The sequence below is a fragment of the Tupaia chinensis genome, unplaced genomic scaffold, assembly GCF_000334495.1.
Source record: "Tupaia chinensis unplaced genomic scaffold, TupChi_1.0 Scaffold000402_1, whole genome shotgun sequence".
Taxonomy (NCBI): Eukaryota; Metazoa; Chordata; class Mammalia; order Scandentia; family Tupaiidae; genus Tupaia; species Tupaia belangeri.
This window is the reverse complement of record NW_006159904.1, coordinates 1,661,085-1,684,225: the sequence shown is the minus strand read 5'-3', so window position 1 is coordinate 1,684,225 and position 23,141 is coordinate 1,661,085. Positions and strand designations below refer to the sequence as shown.

Sequence of the window (23,141 nt, the reverse complement as noted above, 5' to 3'; positions counted from 1 at the left end):
TTTTAGATTAATGCAATCAACCACTTTTTCCAGAAAAATTATTTCACAAAAACATATTTAAATTGACAAGCAAATTAAAAAGTAGGTATCACACTTTTTGTGACATAGAAAATTATTAATCAGAAAAAATTCAAATCCCTAGAAATGCAGTTTTTCCTCTTTATAATAATGATGGTCACATATTTTGACACTACACCACCTTTAAGAGGTTGTGTGTACTTTGATTCTCTCTTCAATAATAAAGATGAATTTACAAATTATTCACCAATAGTCTTTAATGTAACTAATTGACATCCAATTGTCATAAAAATCCTTGGCTACCACTAGGGTTTAGCTTTTGCCAGTGACCACCATAAAACTATGTAGCTCATACATAGATAAAAACCATTGTTTGAACTGCTTGGAACTGTTATAGGCATTTGATGCAATATGCCAGAGTTTCTAATTAGTAAATTGAGCTGTTAACCGAGGGTGTTTAGTTGACATATGTTATCTAAGTGTAGAAGCTCTAATACCAGTAGTATGAGGGAATATCCATTTTCAGAATTTTCACTTACCAGGAAAACATATTTACATAAAATAATACTTTTGTATAATGAATTTATTTGTAGATGATACTCTGAGCATGGATCAGCGCCTTCTTAAATTAATTCTGCAGAATCACATATTAAAAGTGAAAGTTGGCCTTAATGAACTTTACAATGGACAAAAACTTGAGACCATCGGAGGCAAACAACTCAGAGTCTTCGTATACCGTACAGTAAGTGCATTGGAAGAAGATAAAGTACCATGTTGGCCTAAATGTCACATGACATGCATGTGCCAAAGAAGAGTGTGACAACAAATGTTTCCCAGAATTTTATGAATGTTATATATGATAGTATACATTCATAGAAAGATCAGAGTACTGGGTAGATTGGGTGAAAAGTTGGAGGAAAATTTACAAAAAAGTCCAATGTATTAAGAATGCAGCTAATTGGGACCAGCAGATGGCATAATGGCTATGTCACTGGACTCCCATGAGATAGACCATGGTTTGAGGCCCAGACCCGGTGGCTTAAACTCATGCCGGGTACGTGTGTGTGTGCCCAAGATCCCAAGAGGTGAATAGAGAAGAAGGGATTGTAGTGTGGCCATCCCCCCAGGGGGTGATTTCTCACTTTTTGTCTCTCTGTCTCTCTCTGTCTTTTTGGTCAGTGTATGTGCCCTACAGCAAAACCTCTCCAAAAAAAAATAATTAATTTGCATTTACTATAAGAGCATTATGTTCTAAAGCATTCATTATTTTGAATTCTAGAAAGCACTAAAACTCCTCTAAAATAACCTTTCATTTGTAGAGACTTTACAGTTTGCAAGATAATTTCTGTATAGAACCAACTTGGTAGGATGATTTTTTTTTTGTAAGATTCAAAAACTGAATCCTTTGTGAATAATTTTCAAGATATACTCTTATAGACACACTGAGATTTCTGCATTCCATAAATATCTACTAATGTACTGTTTTCTGCAGGAAAATTACCAAAAATGTTATCAAAATTAAAGTGAAGCTAGTGGTATTGTTCAGTTCAATTGAGGAAACACATGTTGCTATAGCTAAAAGGTGTTATAGTAAATCAAACATCACTAAGGATTGAATATAGCATATAATAGCTGTGCACTATAGTTCTACAATTTCAAGATGTACACTTTCAATTATGCAGTAAATGAGCTAAGCTATAACTTATATATACATAGATTATGTTTGTTAAAACATTTACAATTAAATAATTGATATGACTTATAAATAATGGGGTCTTACGGTCAAGAAAATATAGTAAATATTTGCAGAGACTACAAGAGACAATAATATAGAAAGCTGCAGGGCTAATACTGACCTGAAGAAGGTCTAAAGAAATAATGAAAACCTAAAGGATGATGGAAAAGGTTGAAATAGAAACAACCTAACAGACACACAGGGTAATTTGACCACCCTGTAGTAGAAAACCCAGTCAGACAAGAACTGTAAGGGCAGGTTGCATGAGACATTAAAGAGGAAAGATCTTTTCTCTGGCCTTGCAGGTCAGGTAACCTCTCATAAAGACAAGCCAAATGATATATAGTGATGGAATGTTTAAAATAATAATGCGAATAATAATAATAATAATCTGATAAAAATGATGAAAAGCTATTTGATGATGAGGATGTGAATAGTAATGTCTTTGTCTTGACTGATAGGAATGGTATTCTTTGTCTTGACTGATATGTATGATGTTTCTGCTGGAAAAAGAAATGTAATACCCTGTAAAGATACATGTGATTCAATGTAATATAAACAAGATTATGATAATAATAAATAAATTGAAAAAAGACCAATCCAAAAATTTAATTATGCAACTAGATCCGTATGGGAAATTTCAAGCAAGGAAAAAGATGCCATGTATCATTCTTTTCTTTGCTAGGCTGTCTGCATTGAAAATTCTTGCATGGTAAGAGGAAGCAAGCAAGGAAGAAATGGGGCTATTCACATATTCCGAGAGATCATCAAACCAGCAGAGAAATCTCTCCATGAAAAATTGAAACAAGATAAACGCTTTAGGTGAGTTTATTAATTAAGCTACACAAAAGAATGAGAGCTATTTCCACGTTGTTGTTTAATAATTAGTATTCCAAAAGTCATCCAGTCTCCTTTATTTCTGAGAATAAAATTTAGATTAGGCCCACACAAATGTTTTAAAAGTTGATGCTTTAAATGTTATTTATTTTGCTTCCTGATGAATCATGATATAACTTGATCAGTGAAAAAAAGTTTAAAATCCTACGCACCCAGCCATGGAGGTGCAGCACAATGCTCAGGATGTTGGAGGCCACATGGAAGGCCAGAGTTCTGTTCCCAGGTTGACCTGTACAAGCCAGGTGCACATGTCCACAAATTTAGCCTTTTGGCAAGACTTGGGGAGGACTGTGGCACAAGACCCTATTCAGAACACTTGTCTTTCTCTCTCTCTCTCTCAGTAAATAGACTACACACACACACACCCCCCCACACACATATATATAGTCTAATAAACTACTTGCTTATTTTCTCATCACTTACTTTTAAAAAAATAACAATGTATACTAGCAAAGACTATTTTGTGGAGTTTTAAGTTAAAAACTACATACTTTTATTTTTTATAAGTGTGACCTTATCAAGTTTTATCAGATAAAAACAGAGATGAAGACATTGTAAAAACATGTTATATATTTTAATCATCATTTTCCCATGATAAACTTCCTTAAGAAGTGAATTGTGGGGCCAGCAGTTAGCGTAATGGCTATGTCACTGGACTCCCATGTAGTCGACCATGGTTTGAGTCCCTGACCCAGTGGCTTATACTCACGACAGGCGAGTGTGCTTGTGTGCCCATGATCCCGAGAGGAGAGGAGAATGGAGGAGAAGGGACTGAGGTGTGGTCATCCACCCTGGGGGTGATTTCTCGCTTTCTGTCTCTCTGTCTCTCTGGCGAGTGCATGCACCCTGTAGCAAAAACCTCAAAAATAAATAAATAAATAAATAAATAAATAAGTGAACTGTATTTGGAACATATGCAAATATATCAGCAATTTTTTGATGAGTACAAGATTCATATTTTATTCTAGTATATGGATTGTGGCTGAACATACTTAAATCTAACAAAATAAACTTACATCCTTCCTGTTTAGCATCTTCCTCAGCCTACTGGAAGCTGCAGACTTGAAAGAACTCCTGACACAGCCTGGAGATTGGACCTTGTTTGTGCCAACGAATGATGCCTTTAAGGGAATGACTAATGAAGAAAAGCAAATTCTAATTAGTGAGTAGGAGTAAATAGTAGACATTTGCCCCTTAATTTCAGAATTTCACTGCTTCCTCAAGCTTTCCTTTTCATATGTTAGTCTTAAAGATTTTCTCTCTTCTACATACTCATGGCTAGCTTTCATTTTCTTTAATTTACTTAGGATATATGGAAGATCACCCAGTAACATTCTTAAGCTATTTACTGTGATCTTGTTGGGTTAAATATTCACTTACATTGTGTCTAATGAAGGCCAAACAATTAGGCAACAAAGAGGGAAATAGTCATATTTTCAAAATAATAATTCATCTTTTTCCTCTGAAAAAGTTGGATAATATTTTGATTGAATTGACTAAAGTGACTATATTTTTTGAGATAACATTAATATTGACATTTAGGAGAATAATAAAAATAATGACATTAAGGAAAAATGCACTGTAGAAAAAAAATAAAGGAAAAGAAATGTTAGTTTCTTAGTCCATGTATTATCAAACTGTCAGAAAATACGATATACAATTATATAAATTTATTTCCTTCCCCTAGGGGACAAAAATGCTCTACAAAACATCATCCTTTATCACCTGACACCAGGAGTTTTCATTGGAAAGGGATTCGAACCTGGCGTAACTAATATCCTGAAGACCACACAAGGAAGCAAAATCTATCTGAAGGGAGTAAGTTGTACAGAATGAATTTATGATAAGGTTTATCCATCATTAAATTTTCCTAAAGTTCATTCTTTGTTAAATTTCTCATTGACACTCCTCCTGTTTTGTTAGGTAAATGATACACTTCTAGTGAATGAATTAAAATCCAAAGAATCGGACATCATGACAACGAATGGTGTGATTCACGTCGTCGATAAACTCCTCTATCCAGCAGGTTAGTAACTACTGAACTTACTAATGGAGAAAATCTTTTTCAATGGGAATCTATATTTTGATTTCACATTTTCTTACCAATGTCATCTAATATTCCTCTTCACAGATACACCCGTTGGAAATAATCAACTGTTGGAAATACTCAATAAACTGATCAAATATATTCAAATAAAGGTATAGAACATTACTGGATTTGTTTGGGTTTTGGTTTTGGTTTTCATTTTTTTTGGTGGGGGGAGGTTTTTGCTATAGGGCGTGTGCACTCGCCAGACAGAGAGAGACAGACAGAGAGACAAAAGGCAACAAATCACCCTCCAGGGGGAATGGCCACACTGCAATCCCTTCTCCTCCATTCTCCTCTTGGGATCTTGGGCACGCATGCACACGCACCCACGGTGAGTTTAAGCCACAGGGTCCGAGACTTGAACTGCAGTCGACCATATGGGAGTCCAGCAACAGAGCCATTACACTAACTACTGGTCCCCTGGATTTGTTTTTAACATGCTGAACAGATATTATTGGTTTAACAGATGAGACTATAAATGTATGCATTAATAAGTAAATATACCCTGTGTCTGCATTGTTCTTTGTTGCTTATAGACCACTGGCCTGCCTGTAATTTTTTCATGGTTTCGTTGAATAAATACTTACTAAAAGTTACTTGGGGCCAAGTAATGTATTGGGTTGTTGGAAAAGTCATGACGTATTTTTTGTATGTCTTTCTGTGTAAAAATATGTTGACTTTTCTGACAGCCCAATATTAAGTGTTAAGGAAAATAGTAGATTAAATCAGAGATGCTCTTTATTGAAGAAGTTTACAGTCCAAATGGGAAGATAAGGCATGTATATAAATAACCAAAATATTTCTATTATCAAATACCATTGCGACTTAAAATAATGGAAAGATAATGAATTGGTCTATTAAAAATTGTCACAAAGGACTATTTTATTTTTTGGTCCTTATAGAGCCTATGTAGCAGAAAACATACAATATTATTAATAATATATTTAACTTTAGATTAATTACTCTTTATTTTTTAAAGACTGAGTAATTCAGTGGTTTTTATGCCATCCGGACTGACAGCAAAGAACTGGGAGAGGATTTATGTGAAGACAATTCTATTAAGTATAATGATAACCTCACTATTTTCAGTTTAGTAAGAATTAAAGAGGTATGGTTTTTGATAGTACAACTATCCCATTTCTTGTTACTAAATATAAACATTTATTTTCAGTTTGTTCGTGGCAGCACTTTCAAAGAAATCCCCATGACAGTCTATAGTAAGTACATAATGAATATTTTCTGCATTTAAGTATAAGGTACAAAAAAAATATTTTCTTTGTATTTGCAGAGAATATTGATAATCTGGTTTTCAGAAATCCTGACAATGGCATATCTTTTTCTGATTAAAACAGGGTTTGAGGTCTGAGTAAGGCCTATCAGACCTGGCCATGCCCTCCAGCTCCATTTAATCTCTTGCCCACTTACTGGAAAAACAGGAGTGATATGATACGAGAAAGACAGTAGAACATAATGCTTGTGTAGGAAAGAGACAGAGGAAAACCCAGATATACAAAGGGGAGAGATAACTAAAAGGTGCAGAGCTGTCTGAATATACAGACATGTGGACATAAAAAGAACAGAAGCAAAGGACTTTTCACTATTCCATTTAAGCCCTCAGTTACCAAGGACAAGGTGGGAAGCATGTGTAGAACCCTAGTGTTTGAGATGTTAGTTCAAAATCACTCCTTATCCAGGATTTGATAATGAAACAAACAAAAAAATCTGTCAGATAATAAGCTTAAAATTTTTAGACCTCAAGGTTCTTCTATCTCTGATATACTACCAGATTATCAAAATTAAACCACTACTACTTAAAAACGGTCTATATGATTCTCATCTGTGTAGCCCATAAGATGTCTTCTTTATTGTGACTTCATTTATCTTCATTCTTTCTTTCACTGTAATTCTCAAAGCAGAAGTTCTTTTCATTTTGTTTTGGCTCTGCAATGAAACACTCAAAGTTAACTTATCAATAGCTAAAACATTACTTCAATTCTGAAATTCCTTCTGGCTAGAAAATTATTCTATTTTAGACCATAAGTACCCAGTTGCTTCATGAAGAACATTTCCATTAAGATTTATACTAGGTATGGAAAGGAATAATGTTAATACAAGGAGCAAAACAAAATGTCTGCTGATCTCAATTATGTAATAATAGCGTATGTAATTCCAGTGTCAGGCCAGCTCAGCGCTGTTTGAAAGATTTCATTTGAATAGTTTTGATTCAGCATGGTGTAAATTCCAGCCTGGAGATAGTCTTGCCAAAAATATATTTTATAACAAAGTAAAGAATCTTTATGGGCTCTATTCATCAGACATGGTATGTCATGATTTCTCTACCAAAGAGGTATATCTGCATCACAATTTCTTTATCTTTCCTGTTTTATCCATATTAGTTCCACCATTTTCTACATATGACTATGCAATATTTTGCTTTCAATGAGCTAAAATAGAATTGTAAGTCCTTTATTTTCTCTAACTAAACTGTATCCTGACTAACAGAGCATAGACTTCATTTCCTAAAATTATGTAAGATTCCTGCTTACTCGGAGTCTTTGAAACAGCTTTGATATTTACATTCCAATGTCAAATGTTTCTTCTCACTCAGGATGGGTATGCTGTTATTAAGGGGCATTTTCAAAGAGACGCAAAGACTAATTAAACCAAGGATTCTATTTTTATGTCTCTTTGTTGCCTTGTTTCTAAAACTCTTGAATTTCCTTGGTGTATATTATTCTTGTTCCCAAAATACCATGCATTTCAAAGTGTGTGGTGGAGTGGGAGAATGCTCTTTGGCATATGTTGTCAAATAGAGAACATATGGAGTGGAAAGAACTAAATTTAATGTTTAATACTCAGCCATAACTTGCCAAAACTATTTAAGTCTTCAGAAAAGGATGATTGAAACTAAACTGCTAACCAGCTGAACATCCTAAACTTTGGGCTGTATGAGAAGATATAAAAATTTTAAACTAGAAGTAATTAACTTAGGTTGATAGTAGCAAAAGAGACCTCTGTGCATTCAACCTTTGCAGGAAGATTCTTCTGTAGCAAGACCACCTATGTAATCAATACATGAACACACATGTTTAATAAATATAAGGACTTCATCATTTGCAACCTCAAAATATAAAGTCAAATATGACTGAAAAAGTCTCTATTCACATTTATTCAAAAGGTTAACACAGCTAAACATCTCAAAGGATGTGACAGAAACCCACCTGGGCTCTCTTATGTCTATCCAATCTGTTAACGATTATACAGTTTGCTTTACTGCACCCCGTTATCTAAGAAAACCATCTTCTACAACTTCTAATTAGAAATGACAGCCAATAGTATTGGTTCTGTGGGTTCAGAGGCACATTCTAAGTTAATTTGTATTACCAAAGTTAATCACATAGTTGACTGCTATTTTAAAATTAATTTTACACATTTCAATCTTAGGTAGATGACGAACATTCAAAACACATGCCTTTAAATTAAAAAAAAATGAAGATGAATAAGCTGAAACTTAAGAGCCATGTTAGCTTATAACTAAAATAGTGATCATATCATATTTGTTGCATAGAGCTCATGTCTGGCTGGTTTAGTTTTCTTCTTACGTTTAAGTAGTGTGAATAATTTTTTTCATAGTTTCCTTTCTATATTACTGTTATCAAATGTATGAAACAATTTTAGGAGTCTTTCTCTTTCCATTTTTTATTTTAATTGAAAAAAGAATCAAACAATGCAATTTAAGGTATTATACACTGCATTAAATTAATCATGTTTATTTGTCTTCTGTTGCCAAGCAGCCAATATTTTCAAGAAGTACAAAAAAAGGTAAAGAGCTTTAGTGGTACAGTTTAAGACTATAGATTTCTAGGTAGAACTCCTCACTGAGTATATATATTTCACTGGAATGAATCAAAATCACTGGACTACAGAATCCAACATCTGGATATGAGAAGATATTAATTTATGGATATTTCCTGTATCTGACTGCCTGAACATATTAGCTTATCTGATATCTTAGTAGCCACATAGATCAAACAAACAAAAAAACAATCTTGGGTTGTTTTTATGTAAATATCATTCATGTTCCACTTTCTATACTTGCAGCAACTAAAATTATAACCAAAGTTGTGGAACCAAAAATTAAAGTGATTGAAGGCAGTCTTCAGCCTATTATCAAAACTGAAGGTAAAAAAAAAAAAATCAATGTTCTACATGGTTCCTTTTATTGTGGAAAAGATCCAAATAATATGCCAATTTCTATGAATGTATCTACATTCCTTTTTGAAACTAACATGCTAAATATTTCTATACCAATGGCATGCTTATGTGATTGAAGAATGCAGTATGCAATTTTTTTAGCCAAGTAGATGGTGCATTTCTAATACTTTCAGTACATTTGCTTGTACTTGATTTAATTTGATCTAATTGACATTGCATTAGCACTAGTACCCAGATATTGAACAAATAAATCCTGAGCTCTTTACTGTAGTTAGACTCCTTCAGAGAGTACACGCTTTTGGTAGCTCTTTTGTACTATTACAAGAAGTTCTTTTTTTAAAAAAAAGAGCAGGCATTTTTCACTCCACAACCTATGAGAACATAGAGGCTGTACATTAAAGAAAGCTTTTAAAATCATAACCACACATAATATAGTTTAAAATTGTATCTCTAGAAACAGAGGATGAAATAAGTAGCTTGTGCATTGAGTCAAGCCTTAGAATCCTTAATCGCAGTCCTGAACATATTCTTATATACACATATATAATATATATACACACACACACACATGTATATATATGAAAGTATATATGCTATATATACTTTTCTTTTGATGTTTTAGACTAGAACATTGAGTAAGCAGTCACTTTTCTCTCTAAGTTTACTGTCTTTGTTAACCATCATCGTCTTTGATGTTGCCTTCATTTCATGTATTTTAATTATCTCAAGGTTCAGACTTTAAGAATTTTTTTTTTTATTTCTGTGTCTAAGCATTGTAATGTGGTGAGTTGCCACAGAATAAGGACCTGGTTATTTTCTTTATTTCATAAGAAGGATAGAAACAGTTTTCTAAATAAAGGACAGATTGCCTTCTATTGAATTTTCAGAAACTACCATTGTAATTAACTTTGATTTTGATATTTTTTCTCATTCTATGGATTCAAATGACAACTCCTTGAATATTTTTGTCAATTCATTTAAAAGCGAGGCATGATTTAAAACTTAGACACTTATGTGACATGGTGGTTAGGTGCTAGTTTCCCATATGGCCAACCACAGTTCAAGTGCAGGACCCAGCAGCTTGAAAATCACGCCAGGCGCTCATGCATGTGTGCCCAGAATACTGAGAGGAGAATGGATAAGAGGGAATTGTGGTGTGGCCATCTCCTCTGGGGGGCGATTTCTCACTTTCCCTCTCTTTTTCTCTCTCTGGCAAGTAATGCCTATGACCTATGTCAAAAACCTTTAAAAAAATAGACATTTATTACATTTATTACAGGTGAAAGTTGATTTCCTAGGTAATTAGCTATCTATATTATAACTTATTGTTGAGATCTAAAATTGAGTTATTCTTTAAAAATCTATCTGGGCTTAGTTTTGGGTTTTTTTTTTTAATACTATATCTATGGTCATTTGATTACATTTATATATTGATGAAGAGAATTTAGAGTTTTAAGAAGAAATTAAACCATACATATTTTCATTTAGAAAACGTGTCTTAATCATCTTAATGAAAAGTTACCAAATGACTTTTGATCATAATTGATTTAAAAATTTTATACTCTTTTTAAGGATATGATTCCTTAACATTTTGTACTTTTACATGTACACATCTTCTATAAGTGAAATTATTCACAACCAACATAGCTCTTATTTTCAAAGATTTTTCTTTCTTTCTTCAAGCTTCCACATTTGACCCATTTATCTTCCTAATTTTGTCAGCAGGATTTTATCCTATTAATCTACCTTTAATTAGACACACAATGTGGCAGCAATTCTACCTGAGTTCTTCATTATAGAGAACATGGATGAAAATTGAATTATGTTACCCATTCATTAATAACTTTTTGGTCCAAAAATTCAGTAGTCTTATATCTGTGTAACATACTGGGAGAAAAAAATACTTTTCTTGGTCAGTGTATGCAATTGTCTGGCTTCTAAGATCTCTGCAGTCTCTCCTTACTGTTTGAACTTTTGAGGGTTCACTGGTAACTTTTGAATTCTTGCTAATAAATTAGACTCTAAGGACACTTGTTTTCTTTTACTTTGGGAGAGGACTCCTGCATTTGTTGTAGGAAATAAGGGGAGGAAGTGAGAGAGAGCATCCCCCCACATCTATGGGGGTTGGCCACACCGCAATCTCTTCTTCTCTATTTCTCTTTTAGAGCTTTTGGGCATACATCCACATGCTTTGCATGTTTTTCAAGTCACTGCTTCCAGAACTCAACCACACAGTTAACCCATATGGGATATGGGATTAACCACCACATCACTGTTTGGCCCCAAGACACAAATTAAATCTAAAAAATAAAATCTTAAAATTAAAATTAAAAGAAACAAACAGAAACATCATAAAAAGAACTCAATCAAATGTTGGAGTTAAGAATAAATAAACTGAAATTCTATTCAATCTATTGTACTGGTAGCATGCTCTCAGATGTTGGGAATAAATATGAAAACAAATTTTGATTAAAATCCCTGCCTTCACAGTATTTAACTATAGAGCATGTTTCCAAATTCTCAGTTTGACCTTTCTAAAGAAATACCAATTTAGATATTTTATTAACTCATTTCTTGCTCTTAAACTCCTTAGACTTACATTTGTTTTTGAAATTACTATTCAATCTCCTATAGACTCAAAGATCAAATAGTTAAAAGTGATCTTGTTTTCATTATTTCATATTATTCTAGACTATTCTGGGTAATGGTGTACTTTGACAATTTCTGGACAGGCAAATAAATCCTCTCAAAGAAAAACAAATATGGTTACATTAAACTATTAAAGGGTATTCTAGTATGAGTTAAATGTACTGAATCTTATTTCTTACTCTATAAAATAGTCTTGATGAACTAATGTAGTAATTAGCTTTCTAACATTTAAAATGATTTTCTCTGGGAGCAAAATCATTTTGTAATTCAAATGCAACACTTGTTCAACTTTTGCATTTGAAAGAATGTTTATTAATTAGTTCATTTTTGCATCATTTTCATGTAGAAGGTAAGTATTCAGATCTGTTTTCCCATAAAACGTTGACCTCATCATCTTAAAGGTAAGTGTAATGGTGAGATTTGCTTATACTTAGGTCTATGTCTACTGGATTGAAAAATGCAAGAAAATGAATGATTAAAAAATTACTAACAAGGAAACAGTCATAGGTGATAGTGTGGTAAAGTAAGATCTATACTAGTTATCATTAGAGCAATTCAAATTTGTGCATACTATATAATTCACAGCGTAGTCACATATAATACTTCATATGATCATACTTTACAGCTACCAATGACATCACTTTAAATGCTAAGCAGATGAAAATATTTCAGCAGAACACCACTACACTGAGTCATTTGCTCTCATAAATATTGCTTAATGTGAAGACAATGGGAAATGTTTAAAACTGATTTCATAAAGCCTGAAACCACTTTGACATTTGAGTAACACCAAATGTTGAAATAAATTTTCTGTTCTAATAAATTCAAAGAACTGCTTTAACACAACAATTTGTCTCCTAAAATAATGTCTCAGGACCTACAATAACAAAGGTCAAAATTGAAGGTGAACCTGAATTCAGACTGGTTAAAGAAGGTGAAACAGTAACTGAAGTGATCCATGGAGGTGCGTTATGTGTTCCCTGGTGCCTAGTTAGCATCGCTGTGATTATTTTTATATTGGTTTAGAAATATCTGATGTTTTCTCTTGGTTTTTATTTCATATAAAACGTAGAAATAATTTTCTAAGCTATTTATTTCTTCCTTGTGAGGAAAAGACAGCACACCCAACAGAATTCCCACACCATAATCCACCCCCAGTCTCAGCCAACCAGGTCACAGGCGTGCCTGTGCCGGGCATGCCCAGAAGGGTCCCAGGATGCAAACCCAAGACCTTTCCAATGTGGGTCCAGCCACACTACCTCTGTACCACAGCCTTCAGTTATCGGTTCTTATTAGCCAGTTAAAATAAAATAGAGTTTACTTTTTAGTGGATATAATCATAATTAATTTAACCATTAAATCACTAGGTCTAACAAAACTGTCATTATTTCTGCATTTGCAAATGATGATTATGAAGTATAATGATAATAATTTCAATACAAAAACCCTATTGGACTCAGAAATAAAAGAAAATTAGCTATTGTAGAATACTCTGACTAATAAGCCACTACCAGGACTTATTACAGGGTTCTCATTCTAATGATAGGTATCTTCTTGTATTCCCACTAAATGCATATTCCAAATCAGAAAATAAGTATGACAGGAAGAAAGATCCTACCATCCGGCCCTCTCCTTCACCCAAGATTCAGTACATGACTATTACATTTAGGTCTCAATTGATCTGAATTTATTTGATCTATTATGTCCCCAAAGTGACTTTGCTTGAGTTTAAAATGATATTGTTTGGGGAAATATATTTAATCATTAAAGCATCTAGTGTACAGAATTAAGGACACCATACAAGAATAAATAAAATTCATTTTTGTTTCCCTACTGTCAGAGCCAATTATTAAAAAGTACACAAAAATCATTGATGGTGTGCCTGTGGAAATAACTGAAAAAGAGATACGAGAAGAACGAATCATTACAGGTAACCTTTAATTCCACACATAGAACTATGCCTGGATTATAAAGCTCAAATGGTAGTTAATCCTAAAATATGTCTATATGAATAATTAGAGAAATTAAGTATTTTTCATAGTGGCTATTAAAATTACTTCATTCCTTTTCAGGCAGAAATTATATTCTAAATATATAATCAGTGTTTTACTCTGAATTGGAACTTTGTAGACCAATCTGAAAGCATGTTTTTAATGATATGCATGCATATATATCACATAACATACCATTTCACTTTCATGTTTACTGAGTTATTGAATCCTAGAATAAAACCATTTCCTCTTTTGAGCTTCCATTAATCTGAAGATCTATACATCCACATACCAAAATATATGCAATTTTGCACAAAACAATTGATCAATAATTTCAGTAAACCTTTAATTACTTTCCCACCTGTAAAGTAACCTAAAATCATTTTATTCTGTAAGTATTTGTTTAAAAAACTAGTTGGCAACTATGGCCTGTGCCACCTATTTATGTAAATAGTTTACTGCAGTACCAGGATGCCTGTTTGTTCACGTCCTGTGAATGGCTGCTTTCACGCTGCACCCACAGAGCTGAGCTGGTACAACATCAAGCATACCACCCATTAGGTCTAAAACATTCTCTGGCCCTTTGCTGAAAATGCTTGTCTACTTCTGTTTCAGACCCTTTGTTTATTATTTCCTTTAGGTCCTGAAATAAAATATACTAGGATTTCTGCTGGAGGTGGAGAGACAGAAGAAACTCTGAAGAAATTATTGCAAGAAGGTCAGCATGTCTAGAAAAAGTAAAATTTGGCTTTATTTTTAGCTATCGTATCTATGTCTAAAATGATCTTTGAGGTTGTGTACATTTTCCATTCTCTCTCATTCTATTGTTCAAGTTCCATACCAACATAATAAAAAAGCCCAAAACCATGAAATAAAGTCTAAAAATAGCAGTTATCTTGTTACATATTGGTCAGCAATTTTATAAGAAAATGAATATTTCAAAAACAGCACGAAAACCTGAGAAAGAACTGATTGTTGGTCTGGAATTCAGATGCCATTATTTATCTAGCTCAACAAGTCTGCTGTCTTTGTATTATATAAACCATTTTCTGCTATAAACATGTATCCTCTCAGAGGTCACCAAGGTCACCAAATTCATGGAAGGTGGTGATGGTCATTTATTTGAAGATGAAGAAATTAAAAGGTTCCTTCAGGGAGGTTAGTAAAAGGGGAATCACTAACCCCGTTAACAGGTTTTAGCAACTGAGTTATTTAACTTTTCAAAGACTGAGCAAGCAGGCTTTTCTTTAAATTAGGTTAAACAAAGACATCAGTTGTCACTTAAACAAATCAATTGGTTCAATAGCAATTACCAAGAAATTATTACAAGTCTAAACAGTCTTTAAAAAGTTATGTGATGTAAAACTTGGGGAGCAATGAATATTTTTTTTTTGCTTTGATGAAGATAATGGATGGATATTTTAAGTATGTAAAAGGAATCATTTTTAAAATGCTAGCTGTCAATCAAATCCAAATTAGACATACTTTTATATTTAAAAAATATATTCACTGCCCCCATAACAATAGTAAAAGGCATGTTTTGGGACTCTAAAAGTGTCTAGATACAGCACAAAAAAAGAGCGCACTTAGTAACTTTCTTTTCCAAAACTACATTCTTGGGAATAGTATCTGTTTCTTCTAACAGTTTGAGTGATAATCTTTACCTGTATACATAAATAAGTTTGCATATGAAATTAATAATACTCTTTTTATGGAATGTTCTCTGTCTATGGCATTAAGTAGACCTACCTCTAAAACAAAGAGGAAAAAAAAAAGAATTCGAATGATTACACAAGCTCTAAATAGTAATTATCTGAAAGAATAGTAAAGCTTTTTAAATGTAATGTGGATCATTGGCAGTTGAATAAATGGATATCTACTTCATTTTTATCAAGAACAAAAGCATTAAGCAAAAAAAATTGTTTTTTTGAGACAAGTATTTAAACAATTTATTTAAATATGATCCTTTGGAATATACTTAAATTGAAAAACACAACTGAAGTTTGGTATTTACCCAAAGGACAGTCTAGATGGTTTTTCTTCTTACAACTTTAAAAGCCATATCACTATGTCCAAAAAGGTATAAATTCTCCCGAGATCTTACATCTTTGGGGCAATTATATTTCTTTATTCTTATTTCAGTATATGTAAAATTTCATATAGTATTTATAGACTCATCAGTGATAGTAACAGAAATGTTTATTTAATTAGCCATTGAAATTTTTTCCTCCATAGAAATACATATGTCTGAAAAACACAAAATTTTTACTCAGAATGTAAGGAATATATGGCATGCCCAAGCCATAATGGAGTCAAAGATTCCTATAAGATACAATGAAGAATTTGCTATTTACCCTTGATTGGTTATCTATCTGCTAGAAAAAGATCTAAGGATTTAAGGAAAGAGAAAAACATATTATGAAGAATGAACTGAATTCTTTTTTTTTTAATCCTCACCATAATAAACAGCTTTGTAGAATGGCAGTGCTTTTTAGAGAATGACTAAATTAGTAGCAGCATCTGTTTACATTGCTTTAATTTATTTAGGTGAAGCTTCAGGTAAGTATAATATGTTTTCTTCCCTTTTGACAAACCTGTGTTAGTAAGTCCATTAAATTTATTTATTTATTTATTATTTCTTTAGAGAGATTTTTACTCTCTGGGGTGCATGGGCTCACCGGAGAGAAAGAGAAATAGAGAGACAGAAAGTGATAAATCACCCCCCATCTCCCCCACCCCCAGGGACGATGGCCACACCATAGTCCCTTCTTCTTAAAACCCCTCTCAAGATTCTGGCATGGATGCACCGGCATGAGTTTTATGCTGCCAGGATCAGGACTTGAACTGTGGTCAATTATGTGGGAGTCCAGCAATGTAACTATTATGCTATCTGCTGGTCCCAGTGAGCCCATTTTAAACAGTACAGCTAAATTCTACATAATTGTTTCAGCCAAGACAAAATAGAACTGCTATAAATTAAGGATAAAATATTATCTTTTTAGTTAATGGACATATTTCTTAATAACTCTTCATTTCCGTGTATCCCAGATGTTGATTCCTTTAGTTCCTGGATTTATGATCTGTCTAGATATCAATAGCATATTAGTTTCCACAGTACCACATCATAAGTTGTTAGTAAAACATTTGAAAGATTTTCTTTTCATAGGAAAAAACAGTATATGCAGTAGAGTTACTAGTATCTACAGTAACTGAACATGCTAGTGTTATTTTTCTAGCCATCTAAAACTATCAGACCATCACTGAGTCACAAGTGTTCCTTTGTCTGGATCCTAAGAGATACCAATTCACAAAGAAGCTGGTGTGAATGGAAATTAAATCATGCAAAATTTTCTTTCATTTTCTTTTTCTGTTTCTTTTTCTTCTTTATTTTGTAGACTGGCTAATTGACACATATCCAAAAAATACTATTTCTCAAAAGTTTGTTTGTTCTATCAGAAATGTTCATGTTATGAACATTATGGTGCATGTAATATATTTTGATGATTCGAACGTACTCCCCAATCATTTAAGTCATGACTAGTAACAAAACTAAGTAGTTATTTTAATACCGATATTGTGACTTGTCATGACTGAGAGACTTCAGAACCCTTAATTGAATAGTATTTTCATAAAGTATATAGGATTGCTCATGTTTAGCTTAAGTAGAACTTTGTAATGTGAAACTATGTATTGAAGGAGAATATAAGACTATAGAGGAGGAAGGAGGGAAATAGTCATTTTGGAAGGTTTGGGGAAATTTACCATTATATCTTGTTATGAATTATAGCCTCTATAAAGAATAGTGGATCCGGTTTTAGGTCTAGCCTCAATTTGAGCTCCAACTCATACCTATGTTAGTTGACTCTTCTGCTTTCTTTCCATCATCTGAAAGTGAGAATAGTAATGTTACTTATATCTAAATGAGTTAACATATGAAAACTCTTTGAATAATGTTTAGCACATACAAAGATTTCAATGAATGTCACTATCAGTATTATCATCAATTTATAAATACATGATTAATAAAATAATATTTTACACTTAAATTTCCAAACTCACAGCCATGTAAAAATACACACACACAAAAAAAAAAAAGAAGAAGAAGAAGAGGACCAGCTGGAGTTGTGGTGGTTAAGGTTGGTTAGTGGATCCCATGTGGCCAACTGAGCAGTTTTAGCATGCCCAAAAATCCAGAAAGGAGAAACGGAGAAGGAATTGTGGCATGAACATCCCATGAAGGGTGCTTTCTTGCATCTCTCTTTCTCTCTTCATCTCTGTCGGGGGAACTCATGTGCCCTCCTACAAAATTGAAAGACAAAGGAAATAAATGGACTGAAACACTACCTGTTTTGAAAAACATGTGGTAATGGGACTAGCAGATGTAGTAATGGTTACACTGCTAGACTACCATGTAGACAACCAGGTTCGAGTCCCGGACCCAGCATCTTAAACTCATGCCAGGTTTATGTGCATGCATGCACAAAATCCTGAGAGGAAAATTGAGGAGAAGGGACTGCAGTGTGGCCATCCCTTATCAGGGGTGATTGTGTGCTTTCTCTCTGTCTTTCTAGTGAGTGCACACACCCTACAGCAGAAATATCTCTTAAATAAAAAAGAAAAGAAAAGAAAAGAAAACATGTGGTAGAGAGGTGAGATTTGTGTGGAATTATTCAGATGTTTGCTTTATCACCACGCATTTTGCTTTTCTAGACATGGCCTCATGCGGCTCTCATTCATTTTGAAATAGCATTGAGGCACTGAGAGCAAACACGATTTCTGTACTTATAACAAGTTTTTCTTCTAAAATGTTTGCCACATTGTGCGTGACTTATTCTGCTACTATCATATAAAAATAGTAGCCAATTAACAAAATCTTATTAATTGCATACTACCAAATTTATGAAAGAAAATCTGAATGTATTTTTTTGAAAAGTAATCTTGCAAATACTTCTATAATCCTGTTTTAATTTTTATAGTAAACTGCTATTTTAAATTAATAAGAACATTATTAATAACGATCTTATTTACTAATTAGTTTGGTTCCATCTCTTGGAGATATTTTAAAAGCCATTATTGTCAGGCTAAGTAAAAGTGAAATTAAGGAAAATATATCTATGAGGGGTTTCAAAAAGTTTGTGGAAAAACAGAATTAAAGTATGAGTTTATTTTGTTGCAGAAAGTTTTGGAGATTCATATATATTTGTTCACAATATATACTTTCCACAAACTTTTTAAAGATCCTCCTTATCTGAGACTATTTCATAATTCAGACTTTGCTATGTTACATAGACTTCCTTCATTATCTAGATTAAAAATATTTTCCATATTTTACTATACTAGTAATATAATGCGATGAGTGGCTAGATCTTCATATTCTGGGAAAAATCAGACATTGGAAATGTGCTAAGTAGAGAAAGTAAATGTAAAAATTAAAAATATATATATTTCTTTTTTTATTTGCTTGGTGTCATATCCAGAACAATTTTTGGTGTTGCCTTAACTGCTTACTTTTTAAGTGAATTTAGAGAAAAAAATAAATATTATGTATATACACAGACTTAGAGGGAGAGAAAAATTTTAATTTTATTGCCATGGATAGATGATATATTAAAAACATGAGTCAAAAGTTGGAGAAAAGAGAAAGGTAAACAGAAACATAATATTACTGAAGACATTTACTCTTTGATTTCAGATGATCCATAGTTTGAGTAAAAATGTGAAATTTAGGTCTACCAGGTAGTTCTTGTCAATAAGTTAAAAGAAAAAAAAAAGAAATTAGAAATATTTCTCAATTATAACACAAAACTCCATAGTTATTATTTTTACTAGTTATTCTTTTATAAAGTTATCATAGAGTTGACACTAAATTTAGACACTAAAATTAGTTGACACTAATTGATTGTTACTACATTTCTAGAGTCATTTGGTTATTGTTGTTTTGTTGTCCTTGTAAACAATAAAGCAATCCGAAATTAATCTACAGTGAGGGTTTTACAAAGGTATACATTCTAAATAGGAATGCCTACAATAATGAATTTTTATTGCTGGGAAAATTTTTTGTTAGATTTCATATGATGTTAAACATTTGATCATAAAAGTTCTATTTTTACAAAAAAGTGTGAAAAACATTTATTTTACAAAAATGGCGCCCTCTGTAGGCCTCCAAAAGTCATGATGAAACAATGTGTTTCAGAATTAGCGAACATTCATTATGATATCTAGAGAGCGAATATCTGTCAGCTGTCAATGTGAAACTCTAAGGATTCTAAAACTTGCCTCCAAAAAAAAAAATCTGTCTGTTCAAGTAATGCTTATTTAAAGCTTTATACTTTCCAGCTTAACCAAGATCCCTTACCTGAGTTTAACCATAATTGCCAAGTATTTCTAATTACAACTATTTCATTTCAGACACACCTGTGAGAAAGGTACAAGCCAGCAAAAGGATTCAAGGTATGTACTGACCATAGCAAGGGGCATATATGGCACGTTTTGTTATGTTACGAGAAATCTAAGAAGAGGATAACATTTTAGTGCATTTTATTGAATTTTTTTCTATTGGGAGAAAAGTTAGCCTATTTTGATGCAAACTATTTTGATAAAAAAAAAAAGAAAAGAAACTGATCATATTCTCTACTATTAGCAAAATCCAAGAATACTAATTATGGAAAAAAGGAAATTATACTATGTAAACTGCTGGTCAAATTTAACCACTGAGGTAAAGAAAAGTCAAAAAGAAATTATTTAATACCCCAAGAAGAGTCATTGCAGGCAGATCTGAACTCTAAAAAAGATTTCATGAGACAAATTTATAATTTGAAACATATATAAACTAGACCTGTACACATACAAAAAACTGTTAATGTAACTACTTACAAAGTTTGGATATAAATATGAAGCTTATATATTTGCATATATCTGATATGCACTACAGTTTTCTTCATAACTTACATGTATGTGAATTTTCGATTCCTCAAGTAAGTTTACCGTACCTCTTTCAATGTATCTAGATACATTTAAAAAGTAAAGGTTTACCTCGTGGAAACTAGAGTAAACACCCAAATTCATATAAATTTTCTAAAGAGCTAAAATTATTAAGTTTTGAATTCTTATTTTTATATTCCTATGATCCATCTATAATATTGATTTTATCACCATAAACTGGTAATTTTGGAGAAAGTACAATGTTTATTATAATAAGAAATTACGACTTTTGATAGATGAATTATACAAAGAGTATCCTACTCTTAAAGTCTAAAAGTTTTATCACATTTACAAACTATATGTTTTCCCTTCTTCCTAATCAGGATCTAGAAGACGATCAAGGGAAGGTCGTTCTCAGTGAAAATCCAGAAACCAGGCAATGAAGTTGACACAACCCCTAAGTCAGTAACCTGACCATTAAGGAAAATTACGAGACCAATATTGACTTCAGAAACTGAAATGCCAACACAATTCTAAACAAAAATTTAATATTTTCTTTTTTTAAATGAGAAACGTAAGAGAATTTGTAAGGTTAGTCTCTTATGGGATAGGAACTGAAGGCTTTTTTTTTATCTGGACATTAGGAGTTCTGGCTAACCAAAGGAACCAGATTCATTACAATTCAGATCTAAGAGTGGTGAGTTGTTTATCTCATTGAGAAGATTGAGCCTTGAGTACACACAATGGATAAATAAACATGTGCAAGCAGTTACCTCCCCATGGGAAGCTAAATTATAAAAATGGGTGCTCAGTAAAGAACAAAACTTTTGCATGAGAAAGCTTTGCACATTTCTAATACAATGTGGGTTTACTGGTAAATTATGTTACTTTTAGAACTAATTTTGTACTCTCAAAATGTTTGTCATATGCTTTTTGCAATACATATTTTTTATCTCAAACATTTCAATAAACCGTTTTTCAGGTATAAAGAGAATTACTTCAAACTGGGTAACTCAGACAATTCAAGGTTTAAGTTAAAAAGTGGTTTGGAGTTGGGAGCAAGACTTTATACCTCTTTTATTATAACAAATATTCATTAAAGGAAACTGAATAAAATGGATATTTCTTGCATTTTTCTTTTTTATTATTTTTAAGGTTTTTGCTGTAGGGCACTTGCACTCACCAGAGTGAGACGGAGAGAAACAGTGAAGAGAGTGAGAAATCACCCCTCAGGGGAGAGAGCCACACCTCCATCTTTTCCTACATTCTTCTGAGATTTGGGGCACACATGCACAAGCACTTGGACCATCTTCAGCTGCCAGGTTCAGAATCAAACTGCAGTGTGCCTTGTGGGAGTCCAGCGCCTTCACTACACCCACTACTGACCCAACAAATTCTCAAACTGTTATATAAAGAATCATAACGGCTATGTCGCTGGACTCTCATGTAGTCCACCGCGGTTCACTCATTGACCTCGTGGTCCAGTGCACATGTGCATCTGTGCCCAAGATTCTGACAGGAGAATGGAGGAGAAGGGATTGCGGCGTGGCCATCCTCCCTGGGGGGTGATTTCTCGCTTTCTGTCTCTCTGTCTCTCTCTGTCTTTCTGGTGAGCACACGTGCCCTATAGCAAATCCTCCCCCCTCAAAAAAGAAGAATTAGACAACAAAGCAGTCATTAAACATCAACTGAGCACCTAATAGGTGTATCAGACACAGTTCCTCGAAGGTAAAGAAACGAAAAGGCGATTATCCACAATATATCATGGCTATAATACGGTAAACAGCACTACACAAGCTTGAACGCATCCATTAATTTTTACTGGGCTAGGCATAGAGGGAGCTACACAGATGCCCTTACCTAGAACTTGAAGTAACAGTTCGTTGTGTGACAAAAGAGAGAAAAATGTTTGTTTGCTGAAAGTGATACAGAGATCAACTTGATTAATCAGATCTCAGCAGGTGTCATCCTTAGTTTGGACTAGTTGAAATACAAATGTTAAGGAAATAAAATCCATACTGATGAGGAACTGAGTGGTGATAATGCAGAACTGAGCAGTGATAATGCAACACATTATGCCATGCTTTAGAGGATAGTCACTGGGGGGGGGGGGGGAGGGCAAAAACTAAGGAAAGCCAAACCGAAGATGCCAAGCTAGTTCATAGATGTCCACAGTGAATTGGGCTCAGCACTAAAGTGACACTAACATTACCATCTTATATAACCACAAAAATATTTTTTAAATAATCTAAATGTTCAAATTAAATTTGACAGCTTTGCTTTCAACAAGTGTTAAAAGAGAATAATCCGTTATACAAAATTTTTAAATAAAATTGTGTTACATAAACCAATTTATACAATATAATATATAATATACATAATTATATAATATGTATATAATATGCACATATGTATGCATATTTATATAAAATGTATATAATATATAATATGTATAATATACAGCATAATGAGTCTGTAATATAGTACTCATTTTTAATATAATCATCTTTTTCAAGACCCTGCCCTAATGTCTTCTCATTGAGACACCTTAACTTACTACTTAAAATTTCAAATTGACCCATGGGAACCAGCAGTTAGCGTAATGGCTATGTTGCTGGACTCCCAC

The 23,141-nt window shown here is 33.0% G+C and overlaps 1 protein-coding gene across 8 annotated transcripts in view; it reads left to right on the top strand.

The window, feature by feature from the left end:
- Positions 1 to 21,635, top strand: part of POSTN (periostin) — a 40,169-nt gene extending 18,534 nt beyond the window's left edge. Inside the window, exons 10-23 of one of the 8 annotated variants that reach the window (XM_006154190.2) lie at positions 612 to 760; positions 2,439 to 2,575; positions 3,682 to 3,812; positions 4,338 to 4,468; positions 4,574 to 4,676; positions 4,782 to 4,849; positions 5,911 to 5,956; positions 8,841 to 8,921; positions 12,478 to 12,567; positions 13,444 to 13,533; positions 14,235 to 14,312; positions 14,669 to 14,752; positions 20,003 to 20,044; positions 20,899 to 21,635. In XM_006154190.2, coding sequence (XP_006154252.1) covers positions 612 to 760; positions 2,439 to 2,575; positions 3,682 to 3,812; positions 4,338 to 4,468; positions 4,574 to 4,676; positions 4,782 to 4,849; positions 5,911 to 5,956; positions 8,841 to 8,921; positions 12,478 to 12,567; positions 13,444 to 13,533; positions 14,235 to 14,312; positions 14,669 to 14,752; positions 20,003 to 20,044; positions 20,899 to 20,936 — 1,268 coding nt within the window. In that variant the 3' untranslated portion in view covers positions 20,937 to 21,635. Of the gene's footprint in view, positions 1 to 611; positions 761 to 2,438; positions 2,576 to 3,681; positions 3,813 to 4,337; positions 4,469 to 4,573; positions 4,677 to 4,781; positions 4,850 to 5,910; positions 5,957 to 8,840; positions 8,922 to 12,477; positions 12,568 to 13,443; positions 13,534 to 14,234; positions 14,332 to 14,668; positions 14,753 to 20,002; positions 20,045 to 20,898 lie in introns of all 8 variants that reach the window. The other 7 variants (XM_006154191.2, XM_006154193.2, XM_006154192.2 and 4 more) reach the window with 7 other exon arrangements.
- The last annotated feature ends 1,506 nt before the right edge of the window (positions 21,636 to 23,141 follow it).